Source organism: Etheostoma cragini, chromosome 20, assembly GCF_013103735.1.
Source record: "Etheostoma cragini isolate CJK2018 chromosome 20, CSU_Ecrag_1.0, whole genome shotgun sequence".
Classification (NCBI taxonomy): domain Eukaryota; kingdom Metazoa; phylum Chordata; class Actinopteri; order Perciformes; family Percidae; genus Etheostoma; species Etheostoma cragini.
In genome coordinates, this window is record NC_048426.1 from 97,273 (window position 1) to 118,681 (window position 21,409).

At 44.6% G+C, this 21,409-nt stretch overlaps 3 protein-coding genes across 13 annotated transcripts in view; 1 reads left to right on the plus strand and 2 right to left on the minus strand.

Annotated features, from left to right (window-relative positions):
• Positions 1 to 5,542, plus strand: part of si:ch211-168d23.3 (BRD4-interacting chromatin-remodeling complex-associated protein) — a 14,667-nt gene extending 9,125 nt beyond the window's left edge. The window contains exons 9-13 of the mRNA XM_034859121.1: positions 120 to 156; positions 238 to 430; positions 3,594 to 3,688; positions 3,796 to 3,898; positions 4,556 to 5,542. Of these exons, the coding sequence (XP_034715012.1) occupies positions 120 to 156; positions 238 to 430; positions 3,594 to 3,688; positions 3,796 to 3,898; positions 4,556 to 5,274 (1,147 nt within the window). The 3' untranslated portion in view covers positions 5,275 to 5,542. The remainder of the gene's footprint in view (positions 1 to 119; positions 157 to 237; positions 431 to 3,593; positions 3,689 to 3,795; positions 3,899 to 4,555) is intronic.
• Positions 5,543 to 9,417: 3,875 nt separating this feature from the next.
• Positions 9,418 to 15,736, minus strand: exd2 (exonuclease 3'-5' domain containing 2). 4 transcript variants are annotated; one of them, XM_034858647.1, is made up of 10 exons: positions 15,591 to 15,736; positions 14,494 to 14,566; positions 13,950 to 14,398; positions 13,325 to 13,581; positions 13,082 to 13,208; positions 12,111 to 12,418; positions 11,878 to 11,984; positions 11,349 to 11,484; positions 10,525 to 10,890; positions 9,419 to 9,686 (listed from the first exon to the last, which is right to left on the minus strand). In XM_034858647.1, the coding sequence occupies exons 3-10, from the start codon at positions 14,355 to 14,357 to the stop codon at positions 9,470 to 9,472; spliced, it is 1,926 nt and encodes a 641-aa protein (XP_034714538.1). In that variant the 5' UTR covers positions 14,358 to 14,398; positions 14,494 to 14,566; positions 15,591 to 15,736; the 3' UTR covers positions 9,419 to 9,469. The 4 variants fall into 4 exon arrangements, with proteins under 4 accessions (XP_034714541.1, XP_034714538.1, XP_034714539.1 ...); XM_034858648.1 differs by having other exon boundaries at positions 14,494 to 14,595; positions 15,591 to 15,697; XM_034858649.1 differs by having other exon boundaries at positions 9,421 to 9,686; positions 13,965 to 14,398.
• A 735-nt stretch (positions 15,737 to 16,471) lies between these two features.
• numb (NUMB endocytic adaptor protein) overlaps positions 16,472 to 21,409 on the minus strand; it is a 50,813-nt gene continuing 45,875 nt past the window's right edge. For 6 of the 8 annotated variants that reach the window (XM_034858646.1, XM_034858645.1, XM_034858641.1 and 3 more), the window contains 3 exons: positions 21,101 to 21,244; positions 19,911 to 20,048; positions 16,472 to 18,697 (listed from right to left, as the gene is read on the minus strand). In XM_034858646.1, coding sequence (XP_034714537.1) covers positions 17,949 to 18,697; positions 19,911 to 20,048; positions 21,101 to 21,244 — 1,031 coding nt within the window. In that variant the 3' untranslated portion in view covers positions 16,472 to 17,948. The remainder of the gene's footprint in view (positions 18,698 to 19,910; positions 20,049 to 21,100; positions 21,245 to 21,409) is intronic. The other 2 variants (XM_034858643.1, XM_034858642.1) reach the window with 1 other exon arrangement.

Below are 21,409 nucleotides of genomic sequence, written 5' to 3' on the forward strand. Positions count from 1 at the left end.
TAAAGAGACTTCAGATACAGTATTAGGGGACCACTAAGGTCTATATAAAGAGACTTCAAATACAGTATTAGGGACCACAAAGGTCTATGTGCTGCATATAAAGAAGCTGCCATCTATAGTACTTTAGGAAGACTTGGAGGCAACAAGGGTCCAGAAGTAGATTTTGGCCTTGAATACCAGTACAGTTGGTATCAGAGAGTAAACAATCTATAAAGCCAAGTTTTTTTACGTGACCAGTCTGTAGCCGCTCAGGTTAACAGAGTTTTCTTTGCGTTGTTCAGGTTCCAGCAGCAGATGTGTTTGGACCACGCAGCGGTTCAGACCCCCTTCACCGGCCCGGCCTTTTCCACACTGAAGGACGCTGTTCGGCGCCTGCTGCCATACCACACCTGCGCCGGTCACCTGCCCACTCAGGATGACTTCCATTTAGGTTTGTGAGCTGCTGGCTGATGACTGATGATGATTTATATTTTAACTGATAAAGCCTTTTCTGTCTTTTCCAAAAACAAACCATCTGTTAAAATAAAGTGACATCAGCTGGTAACGTTCATAGTTGACTTTAACAAACACACACACCCATACAGTACATTTTAGATATTAAATGACAATTAGCCATGCTTCAGATTCCATGCCATTTTGAGTGGATGGCGAGCATGAGATGGCGAAATGGATGCCAATAAGATTCTGAATGGAGTTTACTTCTTACAAATTGCCAAATGTTCTATTGACAAGACCAAAGTCAAGGTCCTGGTTTTGTACTCATGCCATAAGAGCCCCCAACTTGTTCCGACTGGCTCACAGGCCACAACAAAAGAGGGAGATGCACAGCAACGTAACAATAATAAAGTGACATTTATTAAATAAATTTGGGGTCTTCACTATTTACCCATAGCTGGGAATATTTACCCATAACTGGGACAGTGGTAAACGGGCATCAGGGCGTTTCCACTCACCAATAGTCCTGCATGCCGCGTCTCTGGGGCCCACTGCTGCTCCATGATCCTGTACAACTTAGCCTGGAACCACAAGGGACCAGTTCCCATGTGTGCCACGGGGAGGCGTTTACGAGGTCTTGGCAGTGTGAGAGGCTTTGTACCGGCGGAGGAGGAGACACACACTCGGCTCCTCTTTCAGCCCCGGAAAACAGGGCTGTCCACTGACTACAAGCTCTACTTCTCCAACACTACTGCACTCACGAACCCTGCAAGCAAGCAAACACACACACACACACACACAGACCCGCACACACACACACACACACACACACACAGACAGACAAAGACCCACACACAGACAGACACAGACCCAAAGACACAGACCCACACAGACAGACAGATACTATACCAGTACAAATGCATTTTCTCTTCCTCAACCAGGCAGAAGCTTTCTGTACCACCTCTTCTTCTTCTTCTTTGACTTTTGCGTTATCTGGCTCTGAAGATCTACCAGCTGGGACCTCAAGGTGTTCTCAGTCCTCTCCCACTCCTGCTCATTTTCCTACTGAGTTAGCTTCAGGCTTTCTGTGGCCTGAAGGAGGGATGACTTGTCCTCCTTCCACTGGTTGAGACAACTCTACAGCTGCTGTTCAAACTTTTTCTCAAGAGCAGCCATGAGGTTCTTGTTGTTCTGGTCTTGGATCTCCAGCTGGGCTCTATGGGAAACCTGGGATCTTTCCAGAATCTCCTTTGCCTCCGTGTCATGTTTTAGGAGAGCTTCATGCACCTTGCTCAATTGATCCTTTAGCTCCTGAACTTGAGCCCTCTCCATCTCCAGATGGCTCTCCAACATCACGCTGGTGATCTTACCTACCGTGAGCATCTGTCAATCGTCTTGACGCTTCAACTTCTGAGTTGCCACAATATTTTTAAAGGGCCTGCATCTCTCCCTTCATCTGCTTTATATCAACTTCCAAGTCTTCAGTAATGAAGGTGTGCAGGTCCACATCTTTTGGGGCTTTTTCCAGCTGGGATTTCAGTCGCTCTGTTTCCCTTGGCGGGGAATGGACACGTTCAGCTGGAGCCTCATCCAACCGGGCTCTACAGGAAGCCTGAGATCTTTCTAGTATTGCCTTTGCCTCCTTCTCCTGTTCTCGGAGAGCTTCCTCCATGTTGCTCAATCTATCCTTCAGCTCCTGAGCTTGAGCCCTTTCCATCTCCAGAAAGCTCTCCAACTCTAGCTCCAAGTTGGTCTTACTTACCTTGAGCTTCTGTCTCTCTTTACAAAGCTCCATCTTCTGAGTCTCCACCTCCTTTTTCAGGGCCTCCTTCTCTCCCTTCGTCTGCTCCAATTCGACCTTCAGGTCTTCAGTAATGAAGAACTGCAGGTCCAGATCTTTGAGGGCTTTTCGCAGCCTGTTGCTGATTTTTCCAAGCAGGGATTTCAGATGCTCTGTTTCCCTGGGTGGGGAGGGGACACGTTCCGCCAGCTGAACTTTCAAGTCCCACATCTCCCTCTCCATCAGCTCTGTGTCATGGCCCCAACTGAGGCCCTCTCTGTAGTTGGAGCTGATCCAGGAGACCGGCCAGCAGGTCCTCTCGGATGATCAGGTGAACTCTCCCCTCAGATTCACATTGGCTGAGCGTCACCTCGCCGTCCTTCAGCTCACGCCGTACTTGTTCTTCAAGTGAACTGAGGTAGACAGTGATTGGTTGAATCTCTCTGGAGTTGAAGTCCATGTTTTCCAGTGTTTCTTCTCCTGTTGCACTGTGCACCTTTGGATTGTCAGTCAAACTGTGTCTGATACAAACTGCTGTCTGACTGAATGTGTGTCAGAACTAAAGTTGGGTCCCAGTATTCAGTGTGTTGTTATGACAACAACAACTTCTATTCCTATGTTTTCAATCCAAATGGTTATTGATTCTATATTCTATCTTTGATTATATTGTTGCTATGGAACACCAGTTTGTTTATGTTTGAATATACAGTATGAATGTAATAATTTCTGATGATTCCTAAAATATGGCAGAAAGACCACTTTACAAAATATGGAAAGGAAAAAGATGAGCAGTACACACCAGTATGCACCAGTTGGGACGTAATTTACTCTAATTCCATTCACCATGTGCGCTCAGCAACTACCTATTCTTTAAGATGTGCATTTACCACAATAAAAATAAATGTATATATAGTAGCGCATCAACATAAAATGTTGCTATACAGTACATTACATTGTGGGATATTTCAAGCAGATACGACAGCGTACACTGTAGTTACAGCCACGCTAAACATTCAACATCCACGCCCTACGACGAAAAGTTTTTCTTTTAATAACTTTTCATCGTTAACATGTTAAGATGACACACACCCAGTTTAAAGTTGATCAGATGAAAGGCCCTGATTAAAAAAGGCTTCCCCAACTACTGACTCCCAAGGTGATGTCATTAAACCAACAGTCCAAGACCAAGATATATTCAGTTTACTATCTCCTATTGTCATATATGACAATATAAACATAATTCTGTCACTCATGGCAGACTAAGGTTTTCTTAGTTTTTTGCTGCAAATCCTCACATTTGAGAAACCTTTAGTATTTTTGCCTAAAAAATGACTCGGGGTGTAATTTCATATCATTAACAATGTTCCTCTGCTCACAGTGGACCAGGAGTTTGACACGGTGTCCGGTTTCCTGCTGAAACGCACCAAGGACATGGTCAACAAATACAGGCAGCTACTGGTTAGAGAAGCCCAGGTAAGGCCCAGTCCAAACCACCCCTCCTCTGCATCTACTGAGAAAGGACCTGTTCAAAGGACCTGTGTGTGTGTGTGTGTGTGTGTGTGTGTGACCTGGTTTAACAGCAGGAGAGTCCGTCAGCAGAGATGGTGATGCTGGAGCGTCTCTTCCTCCAGGCCGAGCGATACGCTTTAGCGGAGGACAGACGGAGAGTCCGCAGAGACCCAGGTCAGTTCCAGCCATCATCCACACCTAGATCCCTGTGTGTAGAAAAAATCCATTTCAAATCCCAACACTGAGGAGAGAAAAGTGACTCACAACACCTCCAGTTGTTCCTCCAAACGAATGTCTCCGTGCCTCAGAGCGCGGCTCCCAGGTGTGAATGTGTAATTAGGCTGTGTGAACGTGGAGCGGGGTCGTGCTGAGAGAGTCTGCATCGTGATGAGAAAATCACATGTGAGAGGTTAAGTGCAAATGAAAGCACGGCTGTTATGTTAATTTAAAAGAAAGTTGGAAAAAGGAGAAGGAAGGTCTTGAAAGCTGTCTTGCTGTTGCCTATTATTGCACTTTGGACAAAATATTAATATATGTTCCATAGGCATGCTAATACAGCACATCCAAATAAGATTTGACAGCATAAATCTCTAAGTATAGAGAGATATAGCAGGTGATAGGTTTGAGCCCCTATCTCCCCAAAATGACCCCTTAATCTACCCTGAAATCACTCTGGCATTGAAGAAAACATCACACATATACAAGATATACACCCCCCCCCCCTTTCCCATTTCCTGTCTCTCTTCAGCTGTTCTAAGGACAAACCTTAAAAAGATGACGCCTTCAAAACAAAACTGAATAAATCTCTGATGTGCTCATGTTTCCTTCCAGAGTCATTCCTGACGGCCTTGGCTACATCAGCGTCTTCCCCCCACGGTGCCCACCCAGCCGGTCCGTCCCAGCGGTGCTCCTCCGGCAGCCCCTCCTCTTCACCAGCCTGGACCAGACTGTCCGACCGGCCCCCAGGACTGAAGACGTACCGCTCCAGCTGCCGCGGGGCTCTCAGGCTCACCATCAAGCAGGAGTCCGGCTCCCGTAAGGTGGTTCACAACTCGGCCTGCGACCCGGGACTCAAGAGGGACCACACAGGGCAGCTGACCAACGGCGGAGCTGTGAACGAACGCCACTCTCAGGCACCCAACGGAGCACCCCAGGGTCCTCGGCAGGACGAGGAGATCTCCAACGGAGCTCTGCCTTGTAACACTGCAGAGGAAGTCCCACAGACAGCGCCCAATTCCAAAATAAAAGCCCCGAACCCTCTTTTTATGCCAGAGCCACAGGTTGGTTACCTTGAGTTGCCTCCCAGAGATGTCAGCGCCCCGAAACTTAAATGCTACAGGGTGGACGCGTCCCCACGAGCGGAGCAGCGGTTCAGCCCGCCGCCGCCTCCCCTCCAAGAGGACAACATGCTCAGTGAACATCTCCAGAGTGCCATCGACAGCATCCTGGAGCTCCAGCGCCTGCAGGGCCCCTCTGCAGCCCCTACCAGGGCCACGTCAGGCCCTTCACTGGACCAGGCTGTCACCAGCATCCTGGAGGGACACCTGTGAGGGAAAGGGCCCCGACAGACATCCACACAGATGCTGAAACATCTGTCAAAGGAAGGCGTACTTGACTCGTGATCTGTTCCCAGGACTTAAGAGGTTTTGTTTCTGGGTTTCAGAGATTATTTTTACGGAACCGATGTTTGAAAGTGTTTGAAAGAAGAGAGAGGAGGTAAAAAAAAAAAAAAGAGGCACTATAAAGAGAGAGCATACCAGACAGCAGCACTATCTAGTCCGATAGATGTTAGATACTTCACTTTGATGTACGTTTGTGGAAAAAAAAATCTATTTGAATAGGAGCTATATTGTTTCCGTGGTAGTTAAGTCATTCAGAGGTTTACGACACTGGTGTAACCTTAATCAGCATATAGTATATAAGTAATAGTGAGGTTAACGAAAACGTGGAGTAGTCTGAGATTATTCAATAGTTTTTTATAAGATTTCTTTCAAAAATGTGAAGTTTCTTTTGCATAGTGCCAAGCTTCCAGGGTATTTATTTTGATAATCTGTGCCAATTGTGTTTCGCATTGAGAAAGGCAGCGAGTGTGAGTGTGTGTGTGCGCGTGTGTGAGAGAGAGAGTGGGTGTATGAGACAAGTGTGTGTGTCTTTACTTGGATCTAAAGAGTGTGTGTGCAAACATTGCATCCTGCGACGGGACAGTACATACAGGTCCCCGCAGGTTCCATCATCTCCAAAGAATTTGTGATGGCTACATCCTGAATGCACCAGCAAACGTCCACGTTGTTTCTTCTCCCAAACTGGAGGCTGTCCTCCGCAAAAGCAGAAAGAAACCCGGGGGGGGGGGGGGCAAAAGAAATTAGGCAGAGTCGTGTTTTATTTAGACGTTTGGAGCCTTGTCATTGGACGAGAACGGTTTCTCTTACTTTATGTATTAACATGCAAGCAATAAGAGTTTGGGCTGTTGGCAGCGGCGCCTGTCTCGCTCATCGCCAGGGGAGATGGTTTTTCAGGATTTGAGAGCCACTAGTTTAGTCATCGAAGCCCGTGTAGTTTAGAAGTTGTGTTTCAAGCAGGTTTGAGGGTCACTAAACGGCATAAATGATCACACAGATGCCCAGTTTGAGAAAGGAAAAACGCCCAAACTGCCGTAGTTTTCCACAACGGACACCGTACGGCCCGTCTGCATCAAACAGCCTTAGACCAAAAAAACTAGAGGTGTCATCCGCGTCACACTCTCATTTAAACTCGTTTATTTATTTATTTATTGGTTTGAACCCGCTTTACTGAGCCGAATATTTGTTGTGGAGCAATATGATTTTTTGCAGCATCTTGTGTTAATGTGACAATCTTATTGGTCCGTGTGAAGAGGAATTCTGTTTATTAGCGGTTGTACAACTCTCCCTCGTGCAACCTGTGCACCATATTCTTTGTCGATGGATTTTACCTTAAAGGTCAATATTCTAAAGCTACACGTGTCTAATTTGTGATATAAATTGAAAATGTAGCTTCTGAAGATACAGTTAGGGGTCAAGGTTTGATTGCGAATTGGAGGAGTTTAGAAAATGCCTTACTGTTAAATCAGTGTACCTTCTTAAAAAAATGGAATCTGCAAAGAAAAGAGAATTCATGTGATGTTTAATGATGTAACATCTGGTGTTCTGAATGTGAACGTAACCCATCCCTTCAAATAGGAAGAGAACAAACTTCTGAGATTTGGGGTTAAATCAAACAGGCCTTCTCATTTCTTTGAATTGCATTGTCATATTTTTTTTTATATGGAAAATTGTCTTTTGTTGGAATGAACAAATGGAGTTATATGCAGTAATTTAGTGTTGAAATCCTCTGCAGTAGTTTGGGTGAACACACTCTAGGAGACTAATAAAAGGACTAGTTGGATATTTGGGGTACGAAGTATGACACCGCTCTCACGTCCGGATGCAAATAAAAAGTAATCTGACGGTTAGCGTAGCTTAGCACGAAGACCGCAAACGGGCCTACGGCTAGCCTGGCTCTGTCCAAGAGGTCACAACGAGCCTAGCATCACCTCCAACCCCACCCATGACTTACATGTTTTAATAACACCATGCACTGTTAACAGGGACTTATGTGAGGAGTTATTTCTTAGCAGTGACTTCCTTAAAGAGGCTAAACCCACACTATGGATGGCGACCGCACGGTGACGACAGGACTTCAGAAGATAGTCCCAGCATACTTGGGATTAAACAAGAGTGGTGTAGTGGTTAAGAAGTGAGCTGGTGGGTGGATTGGCTTACTTTTAAATGAGGGAGGCTAGCCGTTTCCCATCGTCATGCTAAGCTAACAACTGGCGGTAAATGTTCTTACGCTTCACGTTTAATGAACATTAAAGCTTCGATCTTTCACCCAACTATCGGCAAAGCAAATTAGCTAAAAGTCTATTCCTTTAAAAAAAAAAAAAAAAAGCGTTTGAAAAGGCTTCAGGTGTGTTTCCACCCTCAGAGGTTTCACTGTGATGCAGTAACGATGTCAGAGTGTCTTTCACTACAGGATTGCACTCCTTGTCAGTTAAACCTCTTTAAAAGAAAGAGAAAACTCCCCTTCCACGAAGCAGCCTCATGTGCCATTGTTCTCGCTGCATTATGCCTGCGGTGTCCAACACTGACCAGTAGAAATGGGCTTCGTTCGTCTGCGTTTAGGACAAAGGGATTACATCTGCATGTTGAGCCATGTTGGTATACATTTGTTAAGTGTTGGTTTTATTACTGAACTGTGAAACCGCTAGAGCTCATGACTCTCCACTAATTCAACTTCAGATACAAACATTTGACTAACAGATTGTTCTGATGCCAAAATCAAGAGGCCTTAATTCAGCAAAACTAGATTGTAAAAAAATAAAACGTCAAAGACAAAAAAATCCAACTGAAGACTCCTTTGACCTGAAAGTCACGAGTGATTCATATATGAAATGTTAAAAACGCTTTTGTACTCAATTTTACAGACTATTTATTAAACTGTGATTTTGTAAGAAATAAACAAAACCAAAAGAAGTGAATGTGGTCGTGTCTTTAAACTGAAGATGTGTGTTCATTAACAAGTCAGAAGATTAGTACAAACATAACTTTTATTTTTTGTATCATTCACAATTTAGGAAAACAGCGTCAGGGCTTACATCCAGAAAAATTAGATTAAAGACAAAGCAGCTGTATCACACTAAAGATCCGCCTCACAGGGGGGGGGGGGGGGGGGGGGGTTAGTTGGGGCATTTTCTATCCCATTAGAGTTGACACCTTTTCTTCACCGGGCAGTTTGGATTGTGTAAAACGACGTCGTGGTCAAACTGCTGGAGAGGAGGACGGGTCCTGCTGCTGCTCCGTCTCCAGTCAGGTTTGGGGATTAAGAGGCCCATTAAAACAGGAGCCAGGAAGAGGTCCCAACCTTCAGGAGGATCAGCAGCAGGACATGAACATCAAGGGGTTAAATGACCAACTAAACCAGCCAACAGTACTGTGGTTAGCATTCGTCTCCCCCTGCTAAAAAAAAAAAAAAAACTAACCGAGATGGAACCCATTCAGGCCCCGAACCAAACCTCGAGACCAAAACTCATCTTTTCAAGAACAGAAAAGATGGAATTTGATTTAAAGATGGTTTTGGGGAAATTTCATCCATTGACTTAAAACAGACAATAGACTGAAAACAAAAGCAGGGCGGAGCCCCAAATAACTGAAGGTCAAATTCATTAGTCATTAGTACCCTCTCTGCAAAGCGATCACTTTATTCTGCGACTGATAGCTGCTAGCCTGCAGGGGGGGGGGGGTGCATTTAGAGGACATTAAGAGCAGGCTGCAGCTTCTTCTAAAAATATGTTAAATTTCAAAAATGTGTACTTTGTCATAAATAATTATACATTTATCATGATAAAAAAGTGTCCGTATGCCGTTGCATGACGTAGCGTTGTTCAGATTCAGTGCTGGAACTCTTTCCCCTAGTGGGGTCTCAAACTGCTTCCAGATCATTTAGTTCATCCAGGATCTAGGTAGCAACCTAGCAGCAGCTTACTGGCACTGGAAATTAAGTGAAATGCCGTCCAATGGCGATCGCAGATTGAGTGCATTTACACACACACACTCTCATCGTGGGAACTTGAACACGCTGTTGACATTTCATTAACATTGGTCCAGGCTGCTCGATTAGCTCACCAACTAAAGGAGTGGCTGTGGAAGTTTTCAAATCCAACTAGCAGATGAGGGTTTCCTCTCCTGGTCAGTTGAGTTTGATGGGCAGGTCCTCTCCGTATTTGCGGAGGAACTTGCTGTGGTTGTGGTCAACGGCCCAGAGAGGAGGCAGGTGGCGAGGCTGCATGGTGCTGAGGAAGTGCTGCCTCCAGCGGCGCTCCAGGTCCATCAGGCCCCGCAGGCCCTGCTTGGTACTGGCTTGCACCACCTTCAGACCGTGAGCCACGTACGCCTCGTTGAAGATCCTTCAGAGGAGAGAGGAGCAGTCAGAGGGCGAGAGCAGACTCGCTGCCGGTACCGGCTCTTTAAAGACTGCCTGTGTATAGATCAACGGGACTATTAACGCCTGACCGGTAAACTGGAGGGCCGAAAGGTCAAACGAGGTTTTTAAGGTGGTTTGAAACACGTATTTGATCAACCAGTTTATTCTCAAAATATCACTTTTTGTAAATAAAATATTCCAGTATCACACAGGCTTCACTCAGTGCAGTAAGGGTTATGAACAGGTAAAGGTAACCACTAACTGACTGGAGTCCATTAGCAACAGTTTCAAAAACAGAAACCACAAATTAGCCCCATAAAAGGAAATCAAGGAACTTGTGTCTCCTAACTGGTGTTGGTCTTGTATTTATTACCCATTTTATTGTTTGTCAGAAGTGGAGCCTGTTTTCCACATGTTGGTGTAAATAAAATACACGCTACCCAGCTTGGCTTTTATGTGTTCATGGCCTCAGGACGCACATGAACATCCTTCACCGTATGCCTTTATGGGCCGAGGGATCACTTGTGGCTCATGTTTTCAGATATGAATATTTCCCAGCCCCTCCTGCTCTGTGGCACACACCAACAGTGCTTGAGGGTATTTCAAATTTTTGGTCCACACCCATCTTCGTTCTGGACTCCCACTCCAAATTGTATTCCCAGTTTTATCTCTAAAGAGTTTAAGGGTTTAGCTAGTTAGGTTCCGGAGTGAATCATTTGTCTCTAACTGAATTATTACACCCATATAAATGAAACAAAATAGAAGAATTTGGTTCAGTGGGAGTGTAAATCTGTCGTCACACAGCCAGAGTATAAATTCACCTCGTCTCCAAATCGGCGGCCTGCTGCAGCCCCTCATCCGTCAGCTCCTGGTCCTCGTTCATGCCGAGGAACCTCTTGATCGCGGCCTGCAGCTCTCCCCGCCGCTGCTCCGGCAGTCCCGCGGCGGTGAGCAGAGCCCGAGCCGCCGAACGTACGTGGCGCCGGTCCGAGTCCTCCAGCAGACGGACTCCCTCCTCGCAGCCCTGAGGGGCGGCGAACTCTTCAGCCAGACGCTGCTTCAGGAAGCCGTCGTGCACGTTGGAGGCGGCGTGGCAGCTGGTGCACAGCAGCAGGATATCATGGGAGTTGTGGTCCTTCATCTCGGTGGGAAAATGCCGTCTGTACTCATGTGGCACAATGTTTTTCCTGTGGGACCGCAGGAAAAATACATTAATAAGACATGTCACGTAATTAAGTTCATAGTTCTATTATCTTAAAAAACATGGGCTCTTAGCATAACATTTGGTGCATTCTTAGTGTTTAATGGACTCCTTGGCTAAAGGAAAAGTAACACAACGGGCCTTAACGTGTACCGTTTAATGTCGTCCTGAAACAACCCGATTCATTCATGTATCAGAAATGAAAAGCACTGCTTTAAGCATCTGAAATGTGACAATTTGCTGCTTTTCTGTTTTAGATCACTGGAGGTTTTTGCAATTGGACAAAAAAAAGAAAAAGAAAAGACAACTGCCCATTAAATATAATTTAAATAATTAATTCCTAGTTTAACAGAAATGTACAGATGTTTCTAAACCAGAGGGAAAAAAATAACTTTAAATTCAGATGAATTGAGGTTAAAAACCAAGTAAGTAAAAGAAGTCGACCTGATGTAGGACTCTTCTTTCCCGCAGACCACACAGAGATTCTCCTTTGCAGTGAGATAATAGTCCTGTTGGGAGTCAGGACGTCCCGACGGCTCAAACAGCAGCCTCACTACAAAAGGCTCCTCACTCTGGAGCACTGGGTCAGAAGCACAAATAAAGTCAATTTCATCTTCAGCCATATACTGCAGAAATATCCCCGGGTAAACAATGGCAAGAGTAGAACTCTCAACGGAATGAAGGACAGATTTCAAAAATGGCAAAAAGATGCATCTTGTAGCTTAAAGCTGTGGTGGGCAAACAATACGTAATAACCTTTAACAAGTTGTAATTGATGTAAGTGATCTGAGAGGAAGGGAACAATAAAGCGTTCCTATTGGCTGTTCTGTACATGTACTTCCTGTGTGACAGGAGAGAGGGAGAGCTGCAGGAAGAGATCTCACTTCTTTAAACTCTGCTATTTGTTGCAATCGACCCACTGCAGCTTTAAACTCAAGTTTAATGTTAACATGTTGGGAGTTATCCAGTGTACCTCCTATTCCTTTATCTAGGTACCATTTGGCTTTCTTCTTGTCACAGGTACACAGAGGCTGGCCGTCTGGAGCATGGAGGAAGCAGTTATCATAGAGTGGAGACTTCCTGTAACAGAGAGCGGTTGAACAAAAAGACTTAGTAATTGGAATCTAGCATTTGACATTTCCATTCTGCAGCCCAGTAGTAGTAGTAGTAGTAGTAGTAGTAGTAGTAGTAGTAGTCCATCCTCACCTGGCAGAATAGCCCACACCCAGAGGCTTCCTCTTATTCCTTCGAGGGTCTGGGACTTGCTGATCTCCAGACTCGGGGCTTTCACACGGGGGCGTTTTCCGCATTTTCCGCCTCCTTTCTCCGTCAGAGGCCCTGTCGTCTCCGTCTCCCCGGCTCCTAAAGGGCACGTCCACCAGGCCCTGGCAGCGGGAGACCAACTCGGAGTGAGAGCTCCCGCTGGAAGAGTCGGGCCCGGCAGAGGAGTAAAGGCAGAGGAGATGGAGGAAGAGAGCGATGGAAGCTTGGGCATCTCTGGCAGCGTAAGTCATCTACAGCAAACAGATGAAGACATGAAGACAGGAACCGTGTCACGGGGGGGGGTTGAGCCACTGGGAAAAACAGTTATTTCACAGTCCTACAGGTTTATGAACTATGTCATTATTTAAAAACTTAATTCAACTAACTAAAACATTTAATAAAACTTTCTAAATGGTTTGTTTTCTGTTGTACTGATGATTCAATCCAGAGTATTATGATATGATAAAAAATAACATTCAATAATCTTTCAGTTCCTACTCCATTAGACTCATCAGTGTGTGTGTAACGTGGAGTTGTTGCTGCCTGCCTATAGAGCGTGTAACATTCCTACATCTTGGTGGAAGCACGCTCCATGCTTCCAGGCTCACTAGAAATCGGGTGCTGAATGACTGAATGAAGGAATTCTCCGATACTTTAGGAGGCAACTCGGTCGGTGCCTAAAGGGTTTTAAATTTGGTTCCCTGCCCTAAGTAGGAGTTTCATTCCCATCCAAGTACATCAACCGTCCGTCACCCAACGTTTTCTATGGAGAAATTAAGGATTACTAAAACCAGCCTAAACACCTCCCAACTTCACAACTCTAATTTCTCAAGTAGATTTATTTACTAAAGCAAAGAGTGGAAAGTTAGAAATATGAACAATGTGGAGAAATATGTAATACGATGACTCTCCACCTGCTGCAGCGTCAGTTGATCGGCCTCCCAGTCACTGCAGCGGAGCTCCAGGGATTTATCTAGAGATATATTCAACAGGTCTTCAGCCAAAGACTTCAGACTCAGGCCATTATTCACCTTAGCTTGCCTGGGAACGGATACACAATTTAAGAGGAGCATTTGCATTTTATATAGATATTACAACCAAACAAGAGGAAAAAGTATCCTTCTTTCTAAGAAGGAACTTCCAGGACCAAACTGTACCTTTGTCTTAAGGCAAGGTAGCGCAGGTCAACTGTACACGTCAGCGACAAGCCGTAGTCACGCGTCAGCCGCTTGCCATCTTCATAGCAACCAACGCCAACTTTCAAAATGTGGGGATCTCGGAGGACTTCCATTAGGCTGAGGGGAAACGGCTGCTGGCTACTGTGAAACGCCAGCAGCCTCACCAGGACACAGAGCCCGGAATAGGTGGCCATCTGCAGCAGGGAGACTGCAGAGGGTCGGCCTTTCACAGACACCTGCAACAGGAAACGGCAGCCAGGTCAGACCAAACCACGAGCAATTTGAAATGCTATAGGTGGATGTTTAAATGAAAACCCCACCCTTCTGATTACCTGACACTAGTAGAAACCTGCACATTGGATGTTAAATGCCATTTATATTTAGAATAAGCTTTACTTTTGATTGAATTGCTTTCTGGTCTATCAGGCTGTCACTCCTGTTTTAATCTGTTTTTTATTTAAATTACAGTTTATTCAACATCTAAAACCACAGGAAAAAAGGGCCGGTGTTTTAGAACAGATCTGAATTCCTATAGTGCTCAACGGCCAAATCAATCATTCAGGGTGGTTTTTTCCTCTTCATACATGAAACGGGTATTTCTTACGCCTTTGGTCTTTACCCATTCACAGTCCAGCCCCAGCACAGGGAACACTGACAGATCTTTTTGCATCAGTGGCCACAGCTGCTGCCATTCTTCTTCAGAGCTCACAATTACTGGTTTCACCCGCAGCAGCTGTTCAGACGAGGGCATCTGCACAGGAGGAGGCGGTTGTGTAGTCTGACACTCCACAGCCTTAAACTCCTTTTCCAGCACACATGGCAGTTTGGTGTATGGATACTCCACGGCTGTAAAATCCTTTTCAACAGGACACGGAGAGTCCACAGGAGCAGCCACCTTCTGGACGGAAGGCCGCCTCTTCCTTTTTGTTCGGTAAACTTGCCATATGAGCAGTCCTCCTAAGGTCGCCCCCAGTACTGATATGACCGCAGTTACGGACCCTCGATGAGACATGGTGATGTGTAGTGATCCACGGCTGGCTGAAAAGTGCAAACCTAGAGCCAAAAAGCACACAATCCCAGTTGGTCCTCAGTGGCTGGATCTGCATGTACAAACCAGTGCGCTTGTTAAAAGGTGGGGGATGTTTTACCTTTCTTTGGTGTCAGTGGGCTCCCATGTAAACTCGGCTCCGGTTCTGGGATCTGGACAGGCACCGCATCTCTCTGAAACAAAAGGCAACACCAAAAAGGTCCTCCATTCATAAAGACAGGTAAAAAAAAAAGAAAAATATAACCAGTACATGATCCATTAATATAGGCATACAAGGGGTGATGACGACATCCGTATAACCAGAATGAATAAGCAATTATACATGATGTGCAAGTTCAAGGCATGGCAGGTTTATATGTAGCCAAAGCTGTCTCTCATATTCTGTAACGTTAGAGGATTAATAGCATGTGAAAAGTCTGGACTTGTACAGATGAGTTAGTCCTGTGCAGACAGACTCATTTAACGTTATACAACACAGATTTTGCTATCAACATCTGGGACCTATCAAACACTATGGGCCATCATGTTTAGCAACAGCTCAAAAGTAAAGTATGTGATAGAGTACAATATAATGGTGTGGCCAAAATTACAGGTAGGTCCCAGAACTGAATGGATGACAGCATTTAGTGCAACACCGGCAGGTCAAGTTGTGTCTCGTTAGCTAATGCGTTAACTGGCTTGCTAATGGTCATTTAGCCCGACCCATCTGCGTGATGTCAATTTATAAGCAAAACCTTTACAGCAGCGTTTGTTTAGCTGGATACTTAGCTAGCTGCTACATGACGACTCAGTAGGGTTCACGCGAGTTCATATGAGCTGTCACTCGAGCGCTGAAGTGGCCGTTTCACAGCTAGCTAGCTAGCTAGCTAGCAGTTCAGACTGTGCTAGCGTCGCCGTTAGCTGCTGCACAACGGCGTCCAAAAGTAAACCGGGTTCAAACACAAACTAGAAACTAGTTTTAAAGCAAGACTACCGGACATTAATTCCTGCCATTTTTTTGTGGTTCACTATTCTCGTTAAGGCAAATTCCAACCACCGTTAGTCTGGTAAGCCACTAAAGCCAGCCGGTTAACTTGCTAGCCCGTTAACTCGGCGGCTTGTGCAGTCCTGCGTCCTTGTGCTGATGGATACAACACCGTTACTGCATAACAGCAGCGCCATACTCCTGTCTACTAACAGAGGAAGTTGGAATCTTACCTTTACGTTTCTAACGCTAGCTCAACACACATGTATTCTTGCTTCTCTTTAATGAAATGATACATGGCTTCTGGGCTGTATTTATATCGACGCTGCTGCTGCTGCTGCTGCACCGGGACGACGCTGTCCAATCAGCGCCACCTGCTGGAAGGGTGGAATAACAACAGACTCACTTCTGCGTCCACACAACAGCCAATTTGTTGCAGCATTGTTCTTATAACGCTGCAATAATAATCTCATTCATAAATCAGCTACTTAAAATGGGGCGACCTCTAGCTCACCCAGTGCACGTTGCCCCCCCCCCGCTCTCCCCTTTCCCGCCTTAAAGCTGCCCTGTGAATAAAGGCCTTAAAAGCCAAACCACAAACAAAGGTCTAATATAAATGCATCCTTCATGATTTGTGCAAAGAACTTGCAGTAATGTCAACAGCCCACTCAGTTTAACATCTTTTAGACGCTGCTTCTCGTTCTTTTCCTTAATATTCGTACATTAAACATATTATACATGTGCTTGTACTAGGGCTGTGCAGTGACATTCTTTTTATTCTGAATTATTAGACCAATTATTTTCCCCATTTACATTCAGTGAAGGAAATAAATATGCCCATTTAAGTTTTCCAGGGTCCAAGGAAGCCCATTCAAATGGCTTGTTTTGTCTAAAATTGTTTAAAACCAAAAGATATTAAATACAATCATATAAATCAAACCTGAGAGGCTGGAACCAGTGGATGTTTGTCATTTTTGTTTTATAAATATATACAAAATTTTTTAACCGACTCATTGTTTAAGCTATAGCTTGTACCCAGATGACTGGTACCTGTTTAGTCATCAATGTGAATAAATTCAAAACATGACTGTATTCACTCAAGAACACAGACCACTTTTTCCTTTATCACCATCAATTTATTCAATCTTTTAGCTTCAATATTTCTTCAGAGAAGTGGAATAAAGTAATGAAATAATTACAAAATGGAAAAATAGATCATATTCACAAGTTTGATTTAAAAAAAGAAAAAAAAAAAAAACCTGACATGAGAGAAATCAGACAGTGAGAGAGGAAACCGTTTTTATCTCCCAGTAGTATTGTGCTGACCGTCGGACCCACAGCAGGCTAACAGAGGTCAGGGCGGGTCAGCACCTGTCACGTCAAATCATCTACTTAGTGCTTGTGCAAAATCAAAATTTAGAAATCAACTACTTACAAAAACTAATATTAGCAGTGGAGAAACAATAGATGACACACCCTACTATGTTAAATAAAAAAACAAGGTCATTACCACACACAAAAAAGAATGACAATGAAGAAGTAAAATGGTAAGTAGTGATGTGTACTAAACTATTAAAAACTGAGCACAGGTAAGAGAGGCAACCAGTTGGGCACCACCACCATTGCTAGGTCCACATTGATTGTTGCTGCAATGATACCCTATTTACAGTGAGATGTTTCACATCCAATCCCAGGATGCAAAAGACGGCAATAGAGAGTCTTTTCTTCAAAAATAAAATGAAATAAAAACAAAACACAAAAGTAAAGCAGCTGTCCCTTCAAAAAATCTCTTTACATCACATTAAAAATTAGCACTGCTGTAAGCTGTGTGTACAGTATAGATTCTTTATAGATATATATATATATATATATATATATATATATATATGTACATTCATGTATAATATATACGATCATTTCTTGTATACATGAACATAAATTTTGTCTCATTGTAGATAGGCTGTGCCTTTGGCACGATTACTTACAACTCTTCTGTTAGGTTCCAAAGCTATTTAAAATATACTTAATGCATAAAAATAAAGATTTTGGCATTTTGTCTCACTTAATTCTTCTGATTGGGAAGTTATATTGACAACTTCTCATCTGGAAGCTGAGTTCTCTCAGTGCTGCAGTTCCTCTGCCAGGGGAGGGAGGTCTCGTCCTGTCAACAGAGAAGCTGGGAGCAGGACCGAGCCAAGGCTGGCCGGGGACGGGAGTCACCACACCTGGGTGGGTACATGGGGGCTGACAGGGGGCTTGGTGTGGCTTGGTGCAGATATTCCACAGGGTAATGATGACCTTGCGCTTCACAGCACAAACAAAACAATACAGACAATGCTAATGAAATGCCTGGGGAGCTGCACTCTTGTTCACAGCAACTGGTTTTGTTTTTTTCTCCCATCACTGCTGTGCAGAGTTCTGCTTCCTGTTGAGTCACCCGTTGCTCTCCGCTGTGTCACGGTTCTTTTCGGTCCTGCTGAGCTTGTCCACTGAAACCGAGATGAAGCGAGGCACAGGAGGACGTTCCCCTTTTCTTCTTTAGTCAATCATACATCTGCTTCCCCAACTAAAATGGCCTCCCTATTGTACAGTCAGAGCTGGATTTCAAAGGTCTTGTGCAGCTCAGTGGAGAAAGGATTTGTTGGGGAGGCTGTGGTGCGCTGGCGCGAGCGGCCCTCCAAGGCTGCCCACTGGGCCTCGAAGGCATCTTCCTGCGGCTGTGGGGGTGGCTGGGTGGCCGGGGAGGATGGAGCGAGTTGGGACGGAGCAGCCCAACTGTCTGCCCCGTTAAAGGTCACACTACCATTGGATGGCTGGAGGGGAGCAGGGTTCACTGCATTTAATTGTGGTGGTTTGATGAACGGGCTGATGTTGCCGGCGGCCCGGGGATCATGCTGCGGTGTCGTGGAGGCCGAGACGGGATATGGCTGCGGTTGTGTGGCTGAGCCAAACACATTCGCCACCATCTGTGAAGGAGTGATGCCGACCACGGGCAGGCTAGGCTGAGGGAAAGGCAGCCCGTTGGGCATCGGGTAGGAAGCTGGAGCCTGAGCGTGGAAGGCCGGCTGGCGAGGGGGCAACATGGGCACGGCCGAGGGCAGAGAGGACACGAAGGCCACCGGGGGAACAGACGGCACAGGCATAGCCACAGGGGCAGAGAACGGCTGGGTGGGCTGCTGGGCTGCTGCCACGATGGGGTTAGGCTGCGGGACTCGGACAGACTTGGTGACTTCTTCTAGCCAGCGGTCTGCTTCTGATGGTGTGCGTTTGTGTGAGGACATGGATGGGGAGGATGTGGGGGGGACCACTATCACCGGAGTAGGGGATGACCAGTTACTTCCTGTTGGCAGAAAGTGCACAGAAAGGCAAAACAAAGGAAGTAAATACACATCAAACAAACTTAATTGGGAGAACAACAGCAACAGTTCATCAGTTAGATAAAAATACATACTGATGAAATTCCTGGTTGCGAGTTGCAAATAACAGTAAAGATTCATACTCTTAGGTCATAGCTGGTTGGTTTAAATGAATAGTAGTTTTTAGACATTTTTGGAAATATGCTAATCGGCTTTCTGGTGAAGAAGATTGATACCACTCTCATATTTGCCTGTTAAATATAATGCTACAGCCAGCAGCCAGTTATCATAGCTTAGTTTAGTTTAAAGTGTCCATATTCTGCTCATTTTCAGGTTCATAACTATATTTTGAGGTTGTTCCAGAATAGGTTTACATGGTTTCATTTTCAAAAAACACCATATTTTTGTTGTACTGCACATTGCTGCAGATGCTCTTTTCACCCTGTGTGTTTAGTTCTCCGTTTTAGCTCCAGAGTGAGACGTCTCACTTCTATACTATCTTTGGTGGTTGTTGCACATGCTCAGTAGCTAGTTAAGACCCCATCAGCTAAATAACTTTCTCCAGCTTTGGTCAGTACAAGGCAGGATTAGCTGGGAGACTTCTTCTAGACCAGGGCCACGTGTGGAAGATCTGCACAACAGGGACAGGAAGTAGTTCTTTTGGAGATTATGATGAACTAGTGTGTGCTGTAGCAGTTTTTTGACATTGAAAACGAGCTAGCATGTGCTACGGTTAGCCACCTCGTCTCTAGTGACGTAGAAAGCAGTGCAGATGTTGAACAGCTCACCTGGAGACTGAAGGCAGAGGACATTCAGAAACCGGATCTCACTCAAAACACCATGGATAGTTATTAGTCCAAGTTTGTATGTGTGTGGAAGCACCAGAGACACAAAATAACACCCCAAATCCCAGAAAAAGGGATTTTTCATAATATGGGCAGTTTGGAAATGGGGAACATCTGATTTAGGAGAGTCTGATGACAACTCATTTTTTGTTATACAATAAAAAAACTATTGACATTATTCTATGATTGACATCTTCAGAAACACGATGCAAGAATTAGAGGACCTTTGACTTTGACAATAATTCAAAGGAACTTTGTAATGTCCATATCCTTTATTTTTAGTTAAGTAAACTCTTCGTGCACCCTGTGACATCCAAACTTGTCAATTTAGCCTCACTGAAGGGCTGCTTACCTGGCTGTGCTGAGGCCGGTGCCACTGCTGGGGTCTTAGCCCAGGGGTTAGTGTCTCGAGCAGGCAGAGCAGGGGGCAGAAGTGGGGGGTTAGCAGTAGCAGCAGCAGCAACAGAGAAGGCAGGAGCTGTGCCGTTCACTACAGCAGATAAGAGACGAAAGCTAGTACAAGCAGGCTTATGTGTCGGCTGACGAGGATCGATCTTTTGTTAGACATGCACAATATGACCGTGCAGTTAATTAGCGGTCTTAAAATTGAGCAAATTCTGCATGTTAAATCAATGTTACAATTGTAGTTAAAATATGAGCAGGCACACATTCTCTGACTACAAAGTTGAACTGCAAGCAACACAATCTTCACTGGAAGTCTATTCAATTTCAGCAGAGATGAATGACAGTCAAAATGTGGGCAATGAATAAGACTGTTGGCCAGATTAGTTTGCCACAGAACTTTAAAAAAAAACAATTTATTACTGTGTGCTTCATAATTCCCTGATTGTGTCCGTTATTTATAGCAAGTGCAAAACTGATTATATGTTTATTACAGTTATTGTGAATCTCTAGACTTATATTTTTGTAGATACAAGAAGCTAAAATCTGTTGCTACAATTGTGAGTACAGCTGGGCAATATATCAATATTATATTGATATTGTGATATGAGGCTAGATATCATCTAAGATCTTGGATATTTTAATATTGTAATATGACATAAGTGGTGTCTTTTCCTGGTTTTAAAGGCTGCATTACTTTAAAGATGTGTCATTTTCTGATCTTACCAGACTGTTGTAACTGTTCTATTATTTACCTTTACCCACTCAGACATTATATCCACATTACTGATTATTATCCAAAAATCTCATTGTGTAAATACTTTGTGAAAGCACCGATAGTCAACACTACAATATCGTTGCGGTATTGATAATGAGGTATTTGGTCAAAAATATTGTGATATTTGATTTTCTCCATATCGCTCAGCACTAATTGTCTGGTACTGCGATCTATTTAATAAAACCTTTTGACAGTAAATACCAGAGCCGCAAAAATATGCGTTTTGTTTATTTAAAACGTTGTAGTTGAATCCCACGGCTGTCCAGAACACTATAACCCATCAACTGAGTTCCTCACAGTGCAGATGGCCAGTTCCACATGTTAGATAGTAAGGGTCTAAGAAGAGGTTTAGCTAATGTTACCTGGTGCTACAGGAGACTGTGGGGATGAAGCGGGTTTGGGCATTGGTGCTGAGGAGAAGGGGTCCTCTGGGGGTCCACTGAATGCTGAGGCTATCTGAGTGCACAGGGAGCTGATGCTGTCACTTTCTCCTTCTACCTCAGGGACTGGAGGGCAAACGCCAGAGAGAAGTTAATCAAAAGAAAATATAAAACGCACAGAAGATAGGACATGTCATAGTTTGCCTTGTTTCTACAATAATGTACACTCACCGGCCACTTTATTAGGTACACCTGTCCAACTGCTCGTTAACACTTAATTTCTAAGCAGCC

Bases quoted from the DNA above. Each gene is read 5' to 3' on its own strand.
- exd2 (XM_034858650.1), bottom strand. From the start codon at position 14,357: ATGTCTCATCGAGGGTCCGTAACTGCGGTCATATCAGTACTGGGGGCG. The intron at 13,582-13,949 runs GTAAGAAATACC...TTCCTGTTGCAG, and splicing joins AATGGGTAAAGACCAAAGGC to GTGTCTGTGAAAGGCCGACC. The intron at 13,209-13,324 runs GTACAGTTTGGT...ATCCGTTCCCAG, and splicing joins TACCTTGCCTTAAGACAAAG to GCAAGCTAAGGTGAATAATG.